The 22,905-nt window shown below is 39.4% G+C and overlaps 5 protein-coding genes across 5 annotated transcripts in view; 4 read left to right on the top strand and 1 right to left on the bottom strand.

The window, feature by feature from the left end:
- The window catches only part of LOC149621227 (uncharacterized), a 51,276-nt gene extending 46,299 nt beyond the window's left edge, over positions 1–4,977 (top strand). The window contains exons 7-10 of the mRNA XM_089854732.1: positions 1,084–1,588; positions 1,733–1,871; positions 3,389–3,437; positions 3,620–4,977. Coding sequence (XP_089710858.1) covers positions 1,084–1,588; positions 1,733–1,871; positions 3,389–3,437; positions 3,620–4,554 — 1,628 coding nt within the window. The 3' untranslated portion in view covers positions 4,555–4,977. The remainder of the gene's footprint in view (positions 1–1,083; positions 1,589–1,732; positions 1,872–3,388; positions 3,438–3,619) is intronic.
- Positions 1,892–3,739, top strand: LOC149621228 (uncharacterized). Its single transcript, XM_089853973.1, has 2 exons — positions 1,892–3,054; positions 3,620–3,739. The coding sequence occupies exon 1, from the start codon at positions 2,105–2,107 to the stop codon at positions 2,804–2,806; it is 702 nt and encodes a 233-aa protein (XP_089710099.1). The 5' UTR covers positions 1,892–2,104; the 3' UTR covers positions 2,807–3,054; positions 3,620–3,739.
- Positions 4,978–5,166: 189 nt separating the features above from the next.
- Positions 5,167–8,910, top strand: LOC149621226 (uncharacterized). The gene is made up of 3 exons (XM_089854731.1): positions 5,167–5,186; positions 5,294–5,298; positions 5,490–8,910. Exons 1-3 carry the CDS (start codon positions 5,167–5,169, stop codon positions 6,299–6,301), a joined length of 837 nt encoding a protein of 278 aa, XP_089710857.1. The 3' UTR covers positions 6,302–8,910.
- LOC149621225 (uncharacterized) lies at positions 7,191–14,035 on the top strand. Its single transcript, XM_089854730.1, has 5 exons — positions 7,191–7,339; positions 8,953–8,957; positions 9,150–10,417; positions 11,537–11,592; positions 13,018–14,035. The coding sequence occupies exons 1-5, from the start codon at positions 7,191–7,193 to the stop codon at positions 13,850–13,852; spliced, it is 2,313 nt and encodes a 770-aa protein (XP_089710856.1). The 3' UTR covers positions 13,853–14,035.
- Positions 14,036–16,107: 2,072 nt separating this feature from the next.
- Positions 16,108–18,696, bottom strand: LOC149621224 (uncharacterized). Its single transcript, XM_089853968.1, has one exon. It carries the CDS (start codon positions 18,694–18,696, stop codon positions 16,108–16,110), a length of 2,589 nt encoding a protein of 862 aa, XP_089710094.1.
- Positions 18,697–22,905: the final 4,209 nt, after the last annotated feature.

Genomic DNA, 22,905 nt, shown 5'->3' with positions numbered 1-22,905 from the left:
TAGTCGTTGCAAACTATACAAGACTTTCTTTTCTTCTGACTCAATCGTTGCAATAAGTAAATCGCGATTTTGTCACACACACCGCTTACACTGAGTGACTACCTTCGTGGGAGAAGTGACCATCCAATCCTCAAATTATAATGATATCCGACTTATCGAAAATTTTCCACTTTCTCCACCATCATATTCTGCTCACAAGGGTAACGCCAGTCCAAGTGCTTAATTTGGTGTTACGTGTTAACGAATTGCAGTTCCTTGCATTTAAACTCGATCATCTAGAAACAAACCAGAATAGAGTACATTATAACGTCTTTTAATAACGGCAGTCATATCATTTCCCTTCCAATTTATTTTATAAGCATATTTATATTGCAATAGTCTAAAACCTTAAATATTTTCTTAATAATTAATAACCATTAGTTTCCGCTTTCTGATAAGTAAAATCTTCGGAGACAGTCATCTCGATTCGGAGCGGTATTAATTTTTTTTTTCCGAACTTGTTTTCTTTAACTTTGTGCCATTTTTGTCCTCGGCATGACCGGTTTTATCAAGTGCTATTGAACAGTGCTGTAGGTTTGATTCAAATTGTGACAAATTTCAGTTTGTTTGCTTTCTGAAGGAAAATCCGAGAAGCAACGTTCAACTCTTTGCAAATATCCCCTGAATATAAAAGTGATCTTGAACGTCACATTACAAATGCTACTGAAGAAAAACGCTTCAAACGTGATCAGCGTGACTATACTAGCTCTGAGAACGGTTCTTTGATCAGACACGAACATGATTTGACTACTCTGAGATCGACGTTGTTTTCCTAAATAAAATTCATCTTCCAATAATCTCGAATGTGGGAGACACGGCGAAGGTTTCTTCTCGCCATTTAAGTTAATTTTCATCCCCTTATGGTTGATATGCTCGTTTATTCATCAGTTAACGCCTTTGATCAACACTGTTTCAACACAACGTTTTTTTCTGTAACACCGCGTTTTCGTACGCATTACCTATTTTAATAAAGTTCGCTTGAATGTTATTGTATTTTTGATACTAAATTGTAAATGATGTTTGTGGTTTCTCTGTTTTCTATAGAAAAATTTAAGAAGAAACATACAACGGGGCGCAAATATTCGACTAAATATAAAAGGGCCCTACAACGTCGCGTAAGAAAGGGTAACGAAGAAAAACGCTTCAAATGTGATCAGTGTGACTATACATGCAAGCATAACTGCGATTTTCTCAAACATCAACGCATTCATAGCGGTGAAAAACCCTTCAAATGTCATCAGTGTGACTATGCTACTGTCCGTAAGTGTACTTTAATCGCACATCAACGCATTCATAGCGGTGAAAAACCCTTCAAATGTGATCAGTGTGAATATGCCAGCACAATGAAGAAAAGTTTGAGAATACATCGACGCATTCACAGCGGTGAAAAACCCTTCAAGTGTGATCAATGTGAATATGCCAGCTCGCAGAGCTGTCATTTGAGCGTCCATCAGCGCATTCACCGTGGTGAAAAACCTTTCAAATGTGATCAGTGTGATTATGCCTGCACGCACAAGAGTAGTTTGATCAGACATCTCGATTCGGAGCGGTACTAATTTTTTTTCCGAACTTGTTTTCTTTAACTTTGTGTCATTTTAGTCCTCGGCATGACCGGTTTTATCAAGTGCTATTGAACATAGTAATGTGTTTGATTCAAATTGTAAGGAAGTTTCAGTTTGTTTGCTTTCTAAAGGGAAAATCCGAGAAGCAGCGTTCAACTCTTTGCAAATATTCTCCTGAATATAAAAGTGATCTTGAACGTCACATTACAAATGGTACTGAAGAAAAACGCTTCAAACGTGATCAGTGTGACTATACTAGCTCCGAGAATGGTTCTTTGATCAGACACGAACATGATTTAACTGCACAGACTCCCTGCCGGAATATCAGGCCGAAAAATTCCGCTTTAAAGTTAGATGATAACTAATCTTGGGCAAAAAGCCGCTGATCTATGCTAATTTTAAGTCGTTGTGGTTGTAACATATTTAAATGTGTTGGACAAAACGTTCACACTTTTTATGTTATTTTTAAGACTCTCCATAATTTGAACTGTAGAACTTGAATAATGAAACAAACCCTTAAAATGCTCCCTTTCCCAAGGATCTTCACTCTTATCTTATCATCACTGGTGCTTATTTCGGCCCAAAATACTTTGGCAATAGAGAGGGGGTGCCAGAATAAATTGGAAATTGGTAACGATTTGAACGTCCATCAGCGCATTCACAGTGGTGAAAAACATTTCAAATGTGATAAGTGTGACTATGCTACTGCCCGTAAGTGTACTTTAATCGCACATCAATGCATTCATAGCGGTGAAAAACCCTTCAAATGTGATCAGTGTGATTGTGCCAGAACAATGAAGAAAAGTTTGAGAATACATCGACGCATTCACAGCGGTGAAAAACCCTTCAAGTGTGATCAATGTGAATATGCCAGCTCGCAGAGCTGTCATTTGAACGTCCATCAACGCATTCACCGTGGTGAAAAACCATTCAAATGTGATCAGTGTAATTATGCCAGCACGCACAAGAGTAGTTTAATAATATATCAACGAGTTCACAGTGGTGAAAAACCCTTCAAATGTGATCAGTGCGACTATGGTAGTAATCGCGTGAGTAATTGGATCATACATAAACGCATTCACAATCGTATTGACAGTGCTGAAAAACCCTTCAAATGTGATCAGTGTGACTTTGGAAGCACTCGGAAGAGTAGCTTGATTGCACATAAACACATTCATAGGATAGGTACATATCGGGCTGTTTAACAAAGTTTCTTTAGAATGTAATGTGCAATGCACATTAATGTTTAATTACAATTGTCTGCAAAGATTTAACGGCTCGGGCCGGATCGAAATTAAAATTCACACTAAGGCATAAAGCAGACTGTGCGTTGTCTCTAAATAGAGAATCAGATGGTTCTATAAGTTTAACTAATCGAATCAGGGGAAAGCTTCCATTCCCGCTCCTTGATCGAACCCGGTGACATCACTGCAAATATATTCAACCATCATAGGTTTGTGCACCTCCTAGGTTCACGTGGAATATCATTGAAACAAATAATATAGAATCTGTTTATAAGTCTATTTTTATTACCATAGAATATTTTTTTGAAGTTTCCACAATTTCAAAGCATATATTAGGTTAGGAATCATCAAAATTGTCGCTAAGCTTAACTTTACCCTTGAATTCGTACTTGTGTTTTATCACTACTTTGTAGGTGTTATCATGCACCTACAGAGGTTTAATGGCAGAATATGGCTGTTCATATTGTCACGTATATTTTATTGTACGTTTATTATGGGGAAGTTTGCATTCTGTATTACGCGAGTGTCTTACGTGGGATCAAGTTTGAATCTTCCACGTTCTTAACGCATGTATTAGATTTGGTAAGGTCGGGTCTTTGGAAACCGCTATTTCGACTCGGACATCGGTTATTGTTTCTGAGCTTGTTTTGTTTGCCTTTGTGTCTTTTTAAGCCTAAGCATAACCTGTTATATCAATTGCCTTTGAACATTGAAATGTTTGTGATGCGAGTTGTTTGATATCATATGAGATTTTAATCTATTTCCTTTCTGTAGGAAAATCCAAGAAAAAATGTTCAACTCGATACAAATATTCACCTGAAAATGAAAGGGAGCTCGAACTTGACATTCGAAAGGATACCAAGGAAAAACGCTTCAAATGTGATCAGTGTGACTATGGTAGTACTCGTAAGAGTAATGTAATCGCACATCAACGCGTTCATAGCGGTGAAAAACCCTTCAAATGCGGTCAGTGTGCCTATGCTAGTACGCGGAAGTATCATTTGATCAAACATCAAGGCATTCACTGTGGTGAAAAACCCTTCAAGTGTGAACAGTGTGATTATGCCAGCGCGTGGAAGACTAGTTTGATCAGACATCAAGGCATTCACAGTAGTGAAAAACCTTTCAAATGCGATCAGTGTGATTATGCTTGCACCCGGAATTATGATTTGTTCAGACATCAACGCATTCACAGGGGTGAAAAACCCTTCAAATGTGATCAGTGCGACTATGCTAGTACCTTGAAGAGTACTTTGATCAAACATCAACGCATTCACAGTGGTGAAAAACCCTTCAAATGTGATCAGTGCAACTATGCTTGTACCCATAAGTGGACTTTAATCAAACATCAACGCATTCATAGCGGTGAAAAACCCTTCAAATGCGATCGGTGCGACAATGCTAGTGCCCGTAAGTGGACTTTGATCGCACATCAACGCATTCATAGCGGCGAAAAACCCTTTTCATGTGATCAGTGCGACTTTGCTAGTACCCGTAAGAGTACTGTAATCGAACATCAACGCATTCATAGCGGTGAAAAACCCTTCAAATGTGATCAGTGCGACTATGCTAGTACCTCGAAGAGTACTTTAATCAAACATCAACGCATTCACAGTGGTGAAAAACCCTTCAAATGTGATCAGTGTGACTATGGATTCACGCAAAAGAGTAATTTGATCAGACATCGACGTTATAATCACAAGGACTAATAAAATGAATTGTATTTAAGCATACTCACTAATTTAAAACTTGGAAAGTAAACCATGATTTCGAATTGTGTCAATTGCGCAACGCTTTTTCATTTTCGTTTCACACATTGCTGTTCTTGTCAATTGTAGTAGATTCTCACTAAGAAAAAAGTTTTCGTTCGTGGAAAAATTGTAAAAGCCTATCGTTACGGATTAATCACCGGACAGGCTATATCTTATTATAAAATTGTGAAATGTAACTAGCCTAACGTCTTAACGGGAAACTGGTATAATACGGTAGTGTTAGTTATTTATAAAACCTTCACCACAATATTTAATGTAACCCTTTTTTTAAAAAAATATAATTAACAATATTTAATATGACAAATGGTATATCAGTAATTATATCTTCGCTATTAAAGAATGATATTTTTACCATAATAATCGATTAATCGTAATTTGCTTCTTTTCTTACTTTAACTTCGTCATCACTTCTTGTGCTAGTTGATTTCAGCAGAAACAGGAGAGACAGCAAGATTGTCGCTAAGCTTAACTTTACCGTTGAATTCATGTTGTGTTTTTTCACTTCTTAGTAGTTGTTATCATGCACCTACAGAGGTATAATGGCAGAACATGGCTGTTCATATTGTCACGTATATTTTATTGTACGTTTATTATGGGGAAGTTTGCATTCTGTATTACGCGAGTGTCTAACGTGGGATCAAGTTTGAATCTTCCACGTTCTCAACGCATGTATTAGATTTGGTAAGGTCAAACCTTTGGAAACCGCTGTTTCGACTCGGACATCGGTTATTGTTTCTGAACTTGTTTTGTTTGCCTTTGTGTTTTTTAAGCCTAAGCATAACCTGTTATATCAATTGCCTTTGAACATTGAAATGTTTGTGACGCGAGTTGTTTGATATCATATGAGATTTTAATCTATTTCCTTTCTGTAGGAAAATCCAAGAAAAAATGTTCAACTCGATACAAATGTTCACCTGAAAATGAAAGGGAGCTTGAACTTGACATTCGAAAGGATATCAAAGAAAAACGCTTCAAATGTGATCAGTGTGGCTACGCTAGTACGTGGAAGTCTCAGTTGATCGAACATCAGGGCATTCACAGTGGTGAAAAACCCTTCAAATGTGATCGGTGTGACTATGCAAGTGCGTGGAAGAGTGATTTGATCACTCATCAGCGCATTCACAGTGGTGAAAAACCCTTCAAATGCGATCAGTGTGATTATAAAGGCACACGGAAGAGTAATTTGATCACTCATCAACGCATTCACGGTGGTGAAAAACCCTTCAAATGTGATCAGTGTGGCTATGCATGTACGTGGAAGAATCGCTTGATCAGACATCAACGCATTCACAGTGGTGAAAAACGCTTCAAATGTGATCAGTGTGGCTATGCAAGTACGTGGAAGAATTGCTTGATCAGACATCAACGCATTCACAGTGGTGCAAAATTCTTCAAATGCGATCAGTGTGACTATGCAAGCACTCAGAAGCCTCATTTGATCGAACATCAACGCATTCACAGTGGTGAAAAACCCTTCAAATGTGATCAGTGTGACTATGCAAGTGCGACGAAGAGTAGTTTGATCAGACATCAACGCATTCACAGTGGTGCAAAATTCTTCAAATGCGATCAGTGTGATTTTAAAGGCACACGGAGGAGTAATTTGATCACTCGTCAACGCACTCACGGTGGTGAAAAACTCTTCAAATGTGATCAGTGTGACTATGTAAGTACGCGGAAGTAAGATTTGAGCAAACATCAACGCATTCACAGTGGTGACAAACCCTTCAAATGTGATCAGTGTGACTTTGCAAGCACGCACAAGGGTAATTTGGTCACTCATCAACGAATTCATAGCGGCGAAAAACCCTTCAATTGTGCTAGGTGCGACTATAAATGTACACAGAAGCATAATTTGATCAAACATCAACGCATTCATAGCGTTGAAAAAACTCTTCATAAGTGATCAGTGTGATTATGGCAGCACGCGGAAGATTAGTTTGATCAGACATCGACGTTATAATCACATGGACTAATAAAATAGATTGTAGTTAAGCATACTCAGCAATTTAAAACTTGGAAAGAACCATTTCGAAATGTGTTAATTCGCAACGTGTTTTCATTTTAGTTTCACACATTGCCGTTCTTGACAACTGTAGTAGATGCTCACTAACAAAATGTTTTCGATCATTGAAAAATTATTAAAAACTAAAAAAACCTATCCTGACAGAATAGTCACAGGGCAGGCTACACGGTTTTACAAAATTGTGGAATGTAACAAGCCTAATGATAATCTAATTAATAACTTAGAGTCTGATATAATTTCATTGAAATCAATTTTGGAAAAACGTAACCTCATTTTTAACGAAACTAAAACTGTATTTATGATATTAGAACCAAAGAAATTTCAAGGTATGACAACTGAAAAAACCAAGCTCGGGTCTTTAGGTATCAAACGTGTCAGCTCATATTGTTATATAGGGACGAAAATTGATGATAGATTCACATTTATGGATCATATTGATTACTAGCTGAGTTGCCCGCCCTACGGGCGGGCTGCCTCAGCTAGTTGCTACTAAAAAGTGAAACTAATTAACAATGAATGCTTTTATCGGAAAACATGTATAAAGCTAATGGGACATCATCACTGTCTTGACTTGTTTCTGCCCCCAATATCTTGCCCCCAAAAGCCTCAACGTGGAGAGTCAGAGCGTAGGGCGCGCGGAGAGGAAGAGAGAAAACGACCCCCAATATCTTGCCCCCAAAAGCCTCAACGTGGAGAGTCAGAGAGAAAACGAATAAAATCGCGAGGGAGAAAAACGCGTCTGTAAAGGGTTTTCATTTAATGTTAATTAAAAGGTTAATTGAGGTACGGGTGTAAATCGAAATGCGCGATTGAGACGGAAAGGCATTCTTTCCGGAGAATAATTTTCGAAACTGTCACGCGATCCTAACGCTGTGAAAAGAAGGTGTTAAAACGCGTTCAGAAAGGAAAAACGTGAAAAAACGCGTCTGTAAAGGGTTTTCATTTAATGTTAATTAAAAGGTTAATTGAGGTACGGGTGTAAATCGAAATGCGCGATTGAGACGGAAAGGCATTCTTTCCGGAGAATAATTTTCGAAACTGTCACGCGATCCTAACGCTGTGAAAAGAAGGTGTGAAAACGCGTTCTGAAAGGCGCGATGAGACGACGACGACGACGACTGGCTTTTTATTATGTTGATACCCTTAATAAGGTCAACAAAAGATTATGGCTTGTCAACCCATTATATAAATGTCTTAATATTCATAGCAGAATCATCTTGCACAAGGCAATTATCCAGCCCATATTTAATTTCAGTGATATATTTTATAATGTGTGATCTAAGAAACATCTAGAAAGATTACTAGTAATTCATAATAAATGTACAAAAACATTGTTGCAAAGAGGGAAGAGGTCTTCTGCCACAGAGGCTAGAAATCATCTAGGTTGGATGACTCTGCTGCAAGAATATAAAATAAACTTGTTGATACTAATGCATAAGATATATTACAAAAAAGCCCCAGCCTATATTTTGGACATGTTTGAAACTGTGACAAATACATACAGTACACGTGCCTGTCACACCTCTTTCGTTTTACCAACAAAAATATCGAGCCTTAGTCAAAAAAGTGTTAAAACTAGAGGTATTATGCTATGGAGCTTATTACCAAACAGTATTAAGAGTGTTGATTCCCCAAAACAATTTAAACGAGACATTAGGGCATTTATTTGTAATGCAAGCACTTGACTCTGCATTGACTTTATTCTGATTTTAATTTAAACCAACTGGACTCCTTTGTAAATCAGGAACGTTTTGTAACTGAAAGGAATATCCAAAATAAAAAAGCTTTAAATAATAATAATAATAATAATAACTTCTTTTAACGGAAAACTGGTAGTAATACGATGTTTGTATTAGTTATTTATAAAACCTTCACGATAATATTTAATGTAACCTTTTTTTTAAAAAATATAATTAACAATATTTAATATGACAAATGGTGTATCAGTAATTATATCTTCGCTATTAAAGAATGATATTTTTACCATAATAATTGATTAATCATAATTTGCTTCTTTCCTTTCTTTAACTTCGTCATCACTTCTTGTGGTAGTTAATTTCAGCAGAAACAGGAGAGACAGCAAGATTGTCGCTAAGCTTAACTTTACCGTTGAATTCATGGTTGTGTTTTTTCACTTCTTAGTAGGTGTTATCATGCACCTACAGAGGTTTAATGGCAGAACATGGCTGTTCATATTGTCACGTATATTTTATTGTACATTTATTATGGGGAAGTTTGCATTCTGTATTACGCGAGTGTCTAACGTGGGATCAAGTTTGAATCTTCCACGTTCTCAACGCGTATATTAGGTTTGGTAAGGTCAAATCTTTGGAAACCGCTATTTCGACTCGGATATCGATTATTGTTTCTGAACTTGTTTTGTTTGCCTTTGTGTTTTTTTAAGCCTAAGCATAACCTGTTATATCAATTGCCTTTCAACATTGAAATGTTTGTGATGCGAGTTGTTTGATATCATTTGAAGTTTTAATTTTTTTCCTTTCTGTAGGAAAATCCAAGAAAAAATGTTCAACTCGATACAAATGTTCACCTGAAAATGAAAGGGAGCTCGAACTTGACATTCGAAAGGATACCAAGGAAAAACGCTTCAAATGTGATCAGTGTGACTATGCTAGTACTCGTAAGAGTAATGTAATCGCACATCAACGCGTTCATAGCGGTGAGAAACCCTTCAAATGCGGTCAGTGTGCCTATGCTAGTACGCGGAAGTATCATTTGATCAAACATCAAGGCATTCACAGTGGTGAAAAACCCTTCAAGTGTGAACAGTGTGATTATGCCAGCGCGTGGAAGACTAGTTTGATCAGACATAAAGGCATTCACAGTAGTGAAAAACCTTTCAAATGCGATCAGTGTGATTATGCTTGCACCCGGAATTATGATTTGTTCAGACATCAACGCATTCACAGGGGTGAAAAACCCTTCAAATGTGATCAGTGCGACTATGCTAGTACCTTGAAGAGTACTTTGATCAAACATCAGCGCATTCATAGCGGTGAAAAACCCTTCAAATGTGATCAGTGCGACTATGCTAGTGCCCGTAAGAGTACTTTAATCAAACATCAACGCATTCATAGCGGTGAAAAACCCTTCAAATGTGATCAGTGCGACTATAAATGTACGCATAAGATTAGTTTGATCTTACATCAACGCAGTCATAGTGGTGAAAAACCCTTCAAATGTTATCGGTGCGACTATGCTAGTACCCGTAAGAGTGCTTTAATCGCACATCAATGCATTCATAGCAGCGAAAAACCCTTTTCATGTGATAAGTGTGACTTTGCTAGTACCAGTAAGAGTGCTTTAATCGTACATCAACGCATTCATTGCGGTGAAAAACCCCTCAAATGTGATCAGTGCAACTATGCTTGTACCCATAAGTGGACTTTAATCAAACATCAACGCATTCATAGCGGTGAAAAACCCTTCAAATGCGATCGGTGCGACTATGCTAGTGCCCGTAAGTGGACTTTGATCGCACATCAACGCATTCATAGCGGCGAAAAACCCTTTTCATGTGATCAGTGCGACTTTGCTAGTACCCGTAAGAGTACTGTAATCGAACATCAACGCATTCATAGCGGTGAAAAACCCTTCAAATGTGATCAGTGCGACTATGCTAGTACCTCGAAGAGTACTTTAATCAAACATCAACGCATTCACAGTGGTGAAAAACCCTTCAAATGTGATCAGTGTGACTATGGATTCACGCAAAAGAGTAATTTGATCAGACATCGACGTTATAATCACACGGACTAATAAAATGGATTGTATTTAAGCATACTCACTAATTTAAAACTTGGAAAGAACCATGATTTCGAATTGTGTCAACGCTTTTTCATTTTCGTTTCACACATTTCTGTTCTTGTCAATTGTAGTAGATTCTCACTAAGAAAAATTTTCGTTCGTGGAAAAATTGTAAAAGCCTATCGTTACGGATTAATCACCGGACAGGCTATATCGTATCATAAAATTGTGAAATGTAACTAGCCTAACGTCTTAACGGGAAACTGGTAGTAATACTATGTTTGTGACTGTGTTAGTTATTTATAAATCCTTCACGAACAATATTGAAAATAGCCTTTTATTTGACTATAATTATCAATATTTTATATTAAAAATGGAATATCATCTTCGCTATTAAAGAATAAAAATTTTACCATAATAATTGATTTATATGTTATTGCATTGAATCTTAATTTGCTTCTTTAATAACTTCATCTTTGTCATCACTTCTGGTGCTATGGTTTCAGCAGAAACAAGAGAGACTGCAAAATTGTCGCTAAGCTTAAAGGGGCTGTCCAACCCCTCTCCTTTTTACCCACCCGCTATGTTAAGCTCTATGAGCAAGATCGTCGTTTGTCCCACTGTCCGAACAGCCCCTTTAACTTTACCCTTGACTTCATACTTGTATTTTTTCACTATTTTTTTGGTGTTATCATGTTCCTACAGAAGTTTAATGGCAGAATATGACTGTTCATATTGTCACGTATATTTTATTATACGTTTATTATGGGAAAGTTTGCATTCTGTATACACAAGTGTCTAACGTGGGATCAAGTTTGAATCCTCCACGTTTTCAACGCATATAATAGATTTGGTAAGGTCAGGTCTTTGGAAACGGCTGTTTCGACTCGGACATGGATTATTATTTTTTCTGAACTTGTTTCGTTTGCCTTTCTGTCTTTTTAAGTCTAAGCATAACTTGTTATATCAATTGCCTTTGAACAGTGAGATGTTTGTGACGCGAGTTGTATGATATCATATGAGGTTTTAATTTATTTCCTTTCTCTAGGAAAATCCAAGAAAAAATGTTCAACTCGATACAAATGTGCACCTGAATATGAAAGGGATCTTGACCTTGACATTCGAAAGGATACCAAAGAAAAACGCTTCAAATGTGATCAGTGTGACTATGCTAGTACGCGGAAGTATCATTTGATCACACATCAACGAATTCACAATGGTGAAAAACCCTTCAAATGTGATCAGTGTGATTATGCAAGTGCGTGGAAGACTGATTTGATCAGACATCAACGAATTCACAGTAGTGAAAAACCCTTCAATTGTGATCAGTGTGACTATGCATGTTCGTGGAAGGCTAATTTGATCAGACATCAACGAATTCACAATGGTGAAAACCCTTCAAATGTGATCAGTGTGATTATGCAAGTGCGTGGAAGACTGATTTGATCAGACATCAACGAATTCACAGTAGTGAAAAACCCTTCAAATGTGATCAGTGTGATTATGCATGTAAGCGGAAGTATGTTTTTATCACACATCAACGCATTCATAGCGGTGAAAAACCCTTCAAATGTGATCAGTGTGATTATGCCAGCACAATGAAGTATAATTTGATCAAACATCAACGCAGTCGCAGCGGAGAAAAACCCTTCAAATGTGATCAGTGTGATTATGCCAGCACAATGAAGCATAATTTGATCAGACATCGACGTTATAATCACATGGACTAATAAAATGGATTGTATTTAAGCATACTCACTAATTTAAAACTTGGAAAGAACCATTTCAAAATGTGTTAATAGCGCAACGTGTTTTCATTTTCGTTTCACACATTGCTGCTCTTGACAACTGTAGTAGATGCTCACTAAGAAAAGGTTTTCGTTCATAGAAAGATTGTAAAAACTAAAGTCCTAACGTCACGGAATAGTCACCGGAAAGGCTATATGGTTTTATAAAATTGTGGAATATAACAAGCCTAACGTCTTAACGGGCAACTGGTAGTAATACGATGTTTGTGTTAGTTATTTATGAAACCTTCACGACAATATTTAATGTAACCCTTTTTCTAAACTATAATTAACAATATTTAATATAACAAATGGTATATTAGTAATTATATCTTCGCTATTAAAGAGTGATATTTTTACCATAATAATTCATTAATCATAATTTGCTTCTTTACTTTAACTTCGTCATCACTTCTGGTGCTAGTTGGTTTCGGCAGAAACAGGAGAGACAGCAAAATTGTCGCTAAGCTTAACTTTACCGTTGAATTCATGGTTGTGTTTTTTCACTTCTTAGTAGGTGTTATCATGCACCTACAGAGGTTTAATGGCAGAATATGGCTGTTCATATTGTCTCGTATATTATGTTATACGTATATTATGGGGAAGTTTGCATTCTGTTTTACACAAGTGTCTAACGTGGGATCAAGTTTGAATCTTCCACGTTCTCAACGCATATGTTAGATTTGGTAAGGTCAAACCTTTGGAAACCACTGTTTCGACTCGGACATGGATTATTATTGTTTCTGAACTTGTTTTGTTTGCCTTTGTGTCTTTTTAAGCCTAAGCATAACCTGTTATATCAATTGCCTTTGAACATTGAAATGTTTGTGATGCGAGTTGTTTGATATCATTTGAAGTTTTAATTTATTTCCTTTCTGTAGGAAAATCCAAGAAAAAATGTTCAACTCTATACAAATGTTCACCTGAAAATGAAAGAGATCTTGAACTTGACATTCGAAACGATACCAAAGAAAAACGGTTCAAATGTGATCAGTGTGACTATGGTAGCAAGTACAAGAGTAATTTGAACAGACATCAACGCATTCACAGTGGTGAAAAACCCTTCAAGTGTGATCAGTGTGACTATGGATCCACGCAGAAGATTAATTTGATCAAACATCAACGCATTCATAGCGGTGAAAAACCGTTCAAATGTCATCAGTGTGACTTTGCAAGTACGCAGAAGAGTACATTGATCACACATGAACTTATTCACAGTGATGAAAAACCCTTCAAATGTCATCAGTGTGACTATGCATGTAAGCGGAAATATGTTTTGATCACACATCAACGCGTTCATAGCGGTGAAAAACCCTTCAAGTGTGAACAGTGTGACTATGGTAGCAAGAACAGGAGTAGTTTGATCAAACACAAACGCATTCACAGCGGCGAAAAACTATTCAGATGTAATCAGTGTGACTTTGCAAGCACGCGGAAGAATAATTTGATCGTGCATCAACTCATTCATAGCGACGGAAAACCCTTCAAATGTACTCGTTGTGACTATAAATGTACACAGAAGATTAGTTTGATCGCACATCAACGCATTCACAGAGGTGAAAAACCCTTCAAATGTGATCTGTGTGACTATGCAAGTACGTGGAAGAATGCTTTGAAAAGACATCAACTCATTCACAGTGGTGAAAGTCAAATGTGATCATTGTGATTATGGCAGCGCACGGAAGAGCCATTTAATCCGACATCAACGTAGTAATCACTAGGAATAATAAAATGGATTATAGTTAAGGATACTCAGCAAACTTGGAAAGAACATTTACTAAATGTGTTGTACTACAAAATGTTTTTATTTTCTGAATAAATATTGTTCTTTACAATTGTATTAGGTAATCTCTAAGAAAACTTTCCATTCTTAGAAATGATGTAAGCACCCTTAATAACCGAATAATTACCATGCCGGCTCTATGGTTGTGTGCTTTAAATATACTGCAGTATATTAAAATGGCGGCCGGAACTAACCAAATGTCTTAACGGTCAACGCCGAACCTTTTTTCTAAAAGTAGTAATAATAATATGATTTTGCTAGTTATTCATAAAACCATTGTAAAATTTATTAGTAACAATATTGTCTCAAAGGCTTTATTTAACATCAATTAATATTACAACTGAAATAACAGTAATTATATCTGCCCTTACCGTAATAATTGACTAATTTTATTGTCATCTCCCTTTTAAATTTCTCCAAGGTATTATTTAGTTTCGTTGCTTCCACGGCAAAACTGACCCTCATACCGGAAAGTTGTTTCAAATTACGTTCAATATTTTTCTCAATTCTTATCAATCTCTTCTCAATTTTTTTCATAACCTTTTCCTGGCGATTTTGGATACGTTTTTCGAATAGTTCCAAGCGCTTTTCCAAACGTTTGAGCTTTTCTTCTTTCGAACGAGTTCCATTTTTGCCACCAGACTCCTCGGAACTTTCATTACCACTGTCTGAAGTTTCTTCAGGTTTTGGCGTAGTACTTGCTAAAGGTCCTGGATCGTCATTTGCGTCTTTAATTACTTTAACTTCATCATCAGCTCTGGTAGTAGATGGTTTCAAAAGAAACAAGAGAGACAGGAAAATTGTCGCTAATCCTAAATTTACCATTGCATTCATGCTCTTGCTTTTTCAGTACTTAGTAGGTGTATCACGTATAGAGGTTTAATGGCTGAATATTACTGTTTGTTCATATTGTCACGTATATTTTATCATACGTTTATTAGGATAAGTTTGCATTCTGTATAATGTCTTAGTACCGTTTCAGTGATGAAATTTTAATCTAAATATATTGGCTGCCTGGTTTGATTGAGTTCTTCTATAGACTGGTAATGCAGTGAACCCGTAGCCTTTAAGCCTGTTAAGAACGTCCTATTCTGGGCCAGTAACATTTTAGTTTTATGATTAACCACTATTTAAGTATTGTTACACTGAATTTGAAAGTTGTAAAAAAATTTAAACAATATCACGAAGATATTTCATAGAGGTGGTCTCCAAGTCTATTTAGTGTTTATTGTCTACAAAGATACAGGAAAATTGTCGCTAACGTTACCGTTGAATTCATGCCCTCTTTTTTTAGTACTTAGTAGAGGTTTAATGGCTGAATATTACTGTTTGTTCATATTGTCAAGTTTATTTTATCATACGTTTATAAACTAAACAATGAAAGCTTTTTTGTACCTTAAAAAACATGTTTAGAATTAGAATTACCGAGTTGCAATTAACGAGACCGGGATAATTCGAAAGTGGAGCTCAATTAGTATCTTTATGCTAAATTTCAAGGAAATTCACCGTGGGGGGGGGGAGATTTTAGGTTTTTTCCGCGCAAAACCTGTATTTTAATTAGCTCTGTATTGTAATTATTTTTCTATTAGAACGAGTGATTTGTGAGTGAAGACATATGAATTGATTTCATCGCAAAATACCTACTTTTACAAAAATATTTAGTTTGCTTTTGAAAATTGTTATAGATAGTTTTTGCGGTCCAAGTCTGGCAGAATCGCCGATATTTTCTCGACATGATATTTATTTATTTATTTATTTTATGGAACACTGTTCGTGAAGCCAGCAGAGTGGCTTGTGTACGAACATCGGATACAAAGAGAGGTGTGAAAAACAGAGTAACTATTGAATACAGGGCTAAGAAACAGTGTAGTATAATGAGTAAGATTAAGTTGACTAACAGCATAAAAAAGTAGATTAAGTTGACAAACAGTTTAAAAATTAGATTAAGTTGACTAACAGTTTAAAAAAAATTAGATTAAGTTGACTAACAGTCTTAAAATTAGATTAAGTTGACTAACAGTTTAAAAATTATAGGAACTTCAGGGAGTAGAATAAACATTAGCATGGGGGAATAATCAGAACAAAATAAAAAAAGAAAAAATTCAAAAAAAAAAATAATAAAAATTTAACTAGTCGAGGATAGAGCGAAAATGGTTCGAGAGTTTGCGCCTGAAAGTGGCTTTATTGGTTAGGGTAACAATGTCTTCAGGCAAAGAATTCCAATCGTTTATGACTGTGCATGTAAAATGAGATTGGCGGAAGGAAGTGCGGGCTCTAGGCTTAGCTAACTTTTTGGAGTGGCCTCGGGTACGCGAATCGGAATGGCGGGTGAAAAAGACAGAGAAATCCAAATCAAGTTTAAGGTGGAAGAAATCGTGAACTAAACAGAGATTATTAATACGGTGTCGTGTGGAGACAGGGTCAATGGCGAGAAGGGACAGGCGGGTAGGGGCTGGCTTTTTACATGCATTACTAGTGAGTTTGGTGAAGGCGTTTTGAGCTTTCTGTAAGACCTGTAGATCAGTGGAGGTTTGAGGCATCCAAATGGGGGAACAATAATCAATTATGGGGAGCGCGAGGGAGTTATATAGGGTTGCGACCAATTTGGGAGACCGAAAATATAAATTGCGGCGAATTAGACCAGTCAGGCTTCGGAGTCGCTTGGCAACTTTGTTAGAGTGTGCAGTAGTTTTGAGTAGGGGATCGATAAGGACCCCGAGGTCTCTTTCACAATTAGTGGTGGGGATGCAGTGTCCGTTGATGGTGTAATTGGATAGCGGATTACGCCGGCCGAGATGTAAAATGGCACACTTCGCGACGTTAAAGGTGAGGCCATGGGCTAAACCCCATGCAACGACAGCATCAAGGTCGTGTTGAAGGGCAAGGCAATCAACCGAGGCGCGGATGGGGCGGTAAAGTTTAGCGTCGTCAGCAAATAAAATGATGGTTGAGTTAGTAACCGCTGATGGCATGGAGTTAATCAAGACATTAAAAAGAAGAGGACCGAGGTTAGAGCCCTGGGGAACCCCCTTATCGATTCGTGCCCAGGCGGACGCATGACCTTGAAGTACAACGCGTTGAGATCGGGCAGTGAGGTAGTTCGCGAGCCACGCGTGCGCGAGACCAGTAATACCGGCAGTACGTAGCGCTGAGAGGAGGGCTGCGTGGGGAATCGAGTCAAACGCCTTACTAAAGTCCAAATATAATATATCGACGGAGGAACCATCATCTAACCATTGGGTCCAGTCATTAGTGGCACACAGTAAGTTTGTAAGGCAAGAACGGCGGGGGAGGAAACCATGCTGGGCCGGGGTGAAGAAGGAGGTACGATCGAGGAAGGATTTTAACTGCTCATGGACCAATTGTTCACATAATTTAGAGACTTGGTTAAGGGAACTAATGGGGCGATAATTGGATGGGTCTGTTCTGGAGCCCTTTTTGTGTATGGGGGTCAAATTGGCTTCTTTCCATACCGTTGGAACTCGACTCGTGTAAAAAGAATTCGTAATAAGGAGATAAACGGGAAGGGACAATGTGGACACGAGTTGCCGCAAAAGGTTTGAATGGATACCGTCGGAACCCGGGGACTTGCAAAAATTCAATTTGGAGAGGAGTCTCGTAATGTCGCAAGGGTCGCACACGAAAGAGTCGAGGGTTTGAGGAGGGGCAATAGGTATAGGGGGGACTAGCATGCTAGGGATGGCTGAGGACTGAACTGTAGAGGCAAAATAGTCGTTAAGAACGGTAGCAGCTTCGGGAAATGTGGTTGTGCGAGAACCGTCGGGGTAAGTTAGTTGGAGGAGTTTGAAGTGACATTTGCGGAAGCTATTTATCTGGGAGTAGAAGGACTTAGGGTTTTTGTGAATAATCCGTACAAGTGAGTTCTCGTAACGACGCCGTTCATTGCGATAATGTGTAGTGTGCGCGTTACGAGCCGCACAATAGTCGCCACGAAGTTTAACCAATGTGGATGAGGAGGCTGCAGGTTTCCTTGCATTACGTAAACGAAGCCAGGCCTTGGCTTTGAAAGAGCGACTTAAGTGGGTGCGCTGAGCTACCGAGACGGTTACACGTGGTTTAGTGAGTGGGACAAAGGCCTGAATACCGTAATTTAAAACACTCTTTCCTACGGGGGGTAACAAAGTAGGCGTATGAACTAAGTACATATCGGAACTAAAAATGAGATCAAGTACATTATCAGTACAGAACGTCCCGCCATCACGAGTGGCAAAGTTAACAATCTGAGTCAATGAGGTAGTCTTTGTGATATCACAGAATTGCTTTGTGAATCGGCAAGCACCTGCTGATGGCGTAGAGGTAGACCAATCAATATTAGGGTAGTTAAAGTCACCAAGTAGTAGGAACAAATAGTTTTTCGTATCACAATACTTGACTATCACAGTAAGGAACTTGAGCAGCAGTTCATGGTTGTTATACATCACATTATTAGAGCGGTACACAAGACTAACTAAAACCGAGAAGTTGGGCTGTGTCACTAGGACAAGCAAAATATCTAAGCCCTCCAAATGAGGAGTAAAGTTATCTAAGCCAATGTCTTGGAACAGAATCTTACATGCCGTGAGGGACGAGAGTAAATAGAGCGCGACACCACCGTAAGCACTTGAAACACGATCCTGACGGTAAAGAGTTAGACCCGAAAGGGGATACTCACTGTCAAGGACATCTGGGGACCACCAAGTCTCAGTAACAGCGACCATGGATAGGCCATGTTGCGATACTAACAGTGCAAGTTCGGAGAGCTTGTAACGAGTATTGAGACTGCGGACGTTGGTGAGTAAGGCCGAGGTGAGGCCCAGGTTGGGATGGGGAGCGGTAGGGGGAAGTGAGGGGACAACAACGCGATCAGGGGTGTTGTATATTCGGAACTGAACTGATTTGAACTGTATAGATTAACATGTGAACTTTGCCCTAACTAGAACTGTATATAAGGCAACCCGACTATGATTACGGCACTCGGATGAACGCTTTTAACTATGTAATAACGACTCGTAACTTAACGAATAAAGTAACTCTTAAGTCAGAACTAGATTGTGCAGATTAATCTACGAAACACAACATGGTGTCAGAAGTGGGATAGTTATACGGATACTGGTTTGCTGTTCTCTACGCCGAGGCTTAGAACATTTTTGTTGCAATTGGGACGCCATGGCTGCGCCGCACAACTTACCTACGACAACCTCGTTTCAAGTCACTCCGCCGGAGTCTTTTTCATTTGGATGTCCCAACGAATGGCCTTCTTGGAAGAGGCGGTTTGAACGCTTTCGTAAAGCCTCTGGCCTAAGCTCTAAAGATGAAGACGAGCAAGTCAATGCACTTATCTATATTATGGGTGATAAAGCTGATGATATTTTTCATTCCTTTGGACTTTCGGCTGCCGACGAGAAGAACTATGGTACAGTCTTAGCCAAATTCGAGAACCATTTCATCATACGTCGTAACGTAATTTATGAACGAGCCAAGTTTAATACACGTACCCAGAAGGAAGGCGAACAAGCCGATGTGGCCTGAGCTCCGCTGCGGAACACTGCCAGCGCCTTATCAGCACCACCCTGGAAGGAATCCCTGGAAAAGTCAATTTACAAGACGATGTACTGATATTCGGGTCAACGCAAGAAGAACACGACGCGAACCTTCGCTCAGTACTAACCCGACTTCAAGAAGCAGGCATAACGCTGAATAAAAAGAAATGCGTATTCTCCGTTGCAAGCATAAAATTCGTTGGACACGTCATTAACCAATCCGGAATACATCCAGACGAAGAAAAATTAAAAGCCGTCACCAACATCAAGACTCCATCGGACGCCACGGAGTTGAAAAGATTCCTCGGGCTTGCCAATTACCTCGGTAAATTCATCCCAAATATGGCGGACATCGCCCGCCCCCCTGAACGGACTGTTAAGCACGAAGAACCAGTGGGTATGGGAGGTACCCCAGCGTAAAGCCTTCGAAGATATCAAGAACATCCTTTCATCCAAACCTATACTGGCGTTATACGATCCGAAGAAGAAAACGACCGTCTCCGCCGATGCATCCTCATATGGTATCGGAGCCGTCCTACGACAGGAACACGAGAACGAACAGAAGGTCGTAGCCTATGCCTCAAGAACTCTCAGCCCGGCCGAGACCCGATATGCCCAAATTGAAAAAGAAGCGTTGGCGATGACATGGGCCTGTGAGCGTTTCGAGGACTATGTTCTAGGCATCCGAATTCTGATCGAGACAGATCACAAGCCGTTGGTAGCGATCATGCAGACAAAATCATTAGACGACCTGTCACCGCGTCTACAACGACTTCGCATTCGTCTCATGCGGTATGATTACATCGTCTACTATACACCTGGAAAGGACTTGATTATCGCCGACACTCTGTCACGAAGCCCACTACCTGAAATAGGCTCCTCAGAAATGGACGAAGAAATCACGGCTCACATTCAACTCGTCACATCAACTCTGCCGATATCCGACGAACGATTAGCAGAAGTCTGGAAATCGCAAAATGAAGACGCCACTTGCAGACAATTACATCAATTCTGCCGAACATCATGGCCAAGACGAAAAGCACTAAAACAAGAAATAGCCAAGTTCTATCAGTACCGCGACGAGATTACGATACAAAATGGTCTAATCATGAAAGGATCCAGGATCGTAATACCATCCTCTATGCGACCAGACATTCTAGAGAAAATACATGAAGGACATCAAGGAATTAATAAATGCCGAGCAAGAGCCAAGTCTTCAGTTTGGTGGCCCGGAATGTCACGGGAAATTGAAGCTACGGTTAGGAGTTGCGACGTATGCATACAAGAGTCGACTAACCATCATGAACCCCTTCAACCAAGTGAATTCCCGAGTCGCCCATGGAAAACGATCGCGATGGATTTATTCCACTTAAACAAACAGTGGTACCTACTGGTAACCGACTTATACTCGAGATTTGTCGAAATCAGAAAACTAACCAGCTTAACATCAACGTCAGTAATCGATCACGTCAAATCCATCTTTTCTATTCATGGCATCCCAGAAGAAGTTCGTAGCGACAACGGACCACAGTTCCAGAACAATATGACATCAGCGTTTCGAAGATTTGCAATGGAATACGGGTTCAAGCACGTTACCTCCAGTCCGAACTTCCCACAGAGTAACGGCTTCGTCGAGGCTGCTGTCAAAATAGTAAAACGATGCATGAAAAAGAGCGAGGACATGAACATGGCCCTTTTATCGTATCGTTCTACGCCTCTAGCCAATGGCTACAGCCCTGCCGAACTCCTGATGAGTAGAAAACTACGCTCGACCCTACCAATTACCGAAAAGGAATTACTGCCACGGATTCCGCCACCAAAGGTCGTACGCAGTCGAGAAGAACAACGAAAAAGAAAGCAGAAAGACCAGTACGACGTTCGCCACCGAGCCAAAACTCTTTCTCCCTTATCACAAGGAGCGAGAGTGTGGGTGACTGACCTACGGACACACGGAACCATCGAAGAAAAACTAACATACAATAGGTCATATCTAGTTAAGACGCCCAACGGCACTATCAGGAGGAACAGATTTCATTTAATTCCAACGCAAGCGTCACCGAAACAAAGAAACACCATAGCCTCCAGTATGATGCCAGACTCTCCAGAGCGAAGAATCACCCTAGCCCCTAGAACGATGCTAGATCCGGAACAAGTACCGACTAATGAACCCAGTAGCCAGCTCGAACATCCAACAAACCAGACTGTCGACATACCTAACGCACAGCCGCGCGACGACGGTGAAGACATGCCGCCTTCGCAACCCGACAACGTTCAGCCATCAACTGAATCTCCAGGACAGAAGACACGCGACCAGCTCTTAACAACTCACACAAGATACGGTAGAAAACTGAAGAGAGTCGTCAAACTTAATTTATAACACAAGATTGTTAGAAATTGTTTGGAATGATTAATTGTTAAATTAATACTGTTAGTAATTTTACCAGTTGTATAACGTGTCTGAAATTGAACTAAGAAAGGGGGATGTGTTGGTAGCTTATGATCAGCCCTGCCTCAACCACTAATTGTATATATAAGCAGACGAACATTGGTACTCTTCAGACTAGTTCGGGCTCTCTACCTAGCATGTTGTATGATTTAAGACGCAGTCACGTTGACGAATAAAGTTACATTTATTTTATAACTAAATGTGTTTTCATGTTAAATAGAAAACACAACACTCTACGCCGAGGCTTAGAACATTTTTGTTGCAATTGGGACGCCATGGCTGCGCCGCACAACTTACCTACGACAACCTCGTTTCAAGTCACTCCGCCGGAGTCTTTTTCATTTGGATGTCCCAACGAATGGCCTTCTTGGAAGAGGCGGTTTGAACGCTTTCGTAAAGCCTCTGGCCTAAGCTCTAAAGATGAAGACGAGCAAGTCAATGCACTTATCTATATTATGGGTGATAAAGCTGATGATATTTTTCATTCCTTTGGACTTTCGGCTGCCGACGAGAAGAACTATGGTACAGTCTTAGCCAAATTCGAGAACCATTTCATCATACGTCGTAACGTAATTTATGAACGAGCCAAGTTTAATACACGTACCCAGAAGGAAGGCGAACAAGCCGATGAATTCATCACTGCAGTATACGCAGCCGCTGAACAGTGTCAATACGGCGCTCTCAAGGAGGAACTCATCCGCGACCGCATAGTGGTCGGCATTCGAAACAAGTCTTTATCCGAGCGTCTACAAGACGACGAGAAACTTACACTCGAACAAGCCATTCAGAGAGTACGCAGTGCCGAAGACCGCCAACGGGAGCAAATGGAACTAGGAGACACTGCCCCGCAAACACATCAATTAGACTACGTGGCCAATCAGTCCCGGAAACCAGCCCAGTACCGTAGCCGAGGTCGTCAAAGGAGATCAGACTTCACCAAG

Source organism: Phalangium opilio, unplaced genomic scaffold (genome assembly GCF_054372755.1).
Source record: "Phalangium opilio isolate 3A_F unplaced genomic scaffold, DU_Popi_V2 ptg000209l_1, whole genome shotgun sequence".
Lineage (NCBI taxonomy): Eukaryota > Metazoa > Arthropoda > Arachnida > Opiliones > Phalangiidae > Phalangium > Phalangium opilio.
This window is presented reverse-complemented; position numbering and strand designations above follow the sequence as displayed.

What these genes read in the sequence shown, in the direction of transcription:
- LOC149621224 (XM_089853968.1), bottom strand. Translation starts at nt 18,696, where the DNA reads ATGGTCGCTGTTACTGAGACTTGGTGGTCCCCAGATGTCCTTGACAGT.
- LOC149621228 (XM_089853973.1), top strand. Translation starts at nt 2,105, where the DNA reads ATGAAACAAACCCTTAAAATGCTCCCTTTCCCAAGGATCTTCACTCTT.
- LOC149621226 (XM_089854731.1), top strand. Translation starts at nt 5,167, where the DNA reads ATGGCTGTTCATATTGTCAC.
- LOC149621225 (XM_089854730.1), top strand. Translation starts at nt 7,191, where the DNA reads ATGGGACATCATCACTGTCTTGACTTGTTTCTGCCCCCAATATCTTGC. An exon ending in GACGTTATAATCACACGGAC is followed by an intron (nt 10,418 to 11,536) that starts TAATAAAATGGA and finishes GACATTCGAAAG; the next exon opens with GATACCAAAGAAAAACGCTT. An exon ending in GACTATGCTAGTACGCGGAA is followed by an intron (nt 11,593 to 13,017) that starts GTATCATTTGAT and finishes TGAACATTGAAA; the next exon opens with TGTTTGTGATGCGAGTTGTT.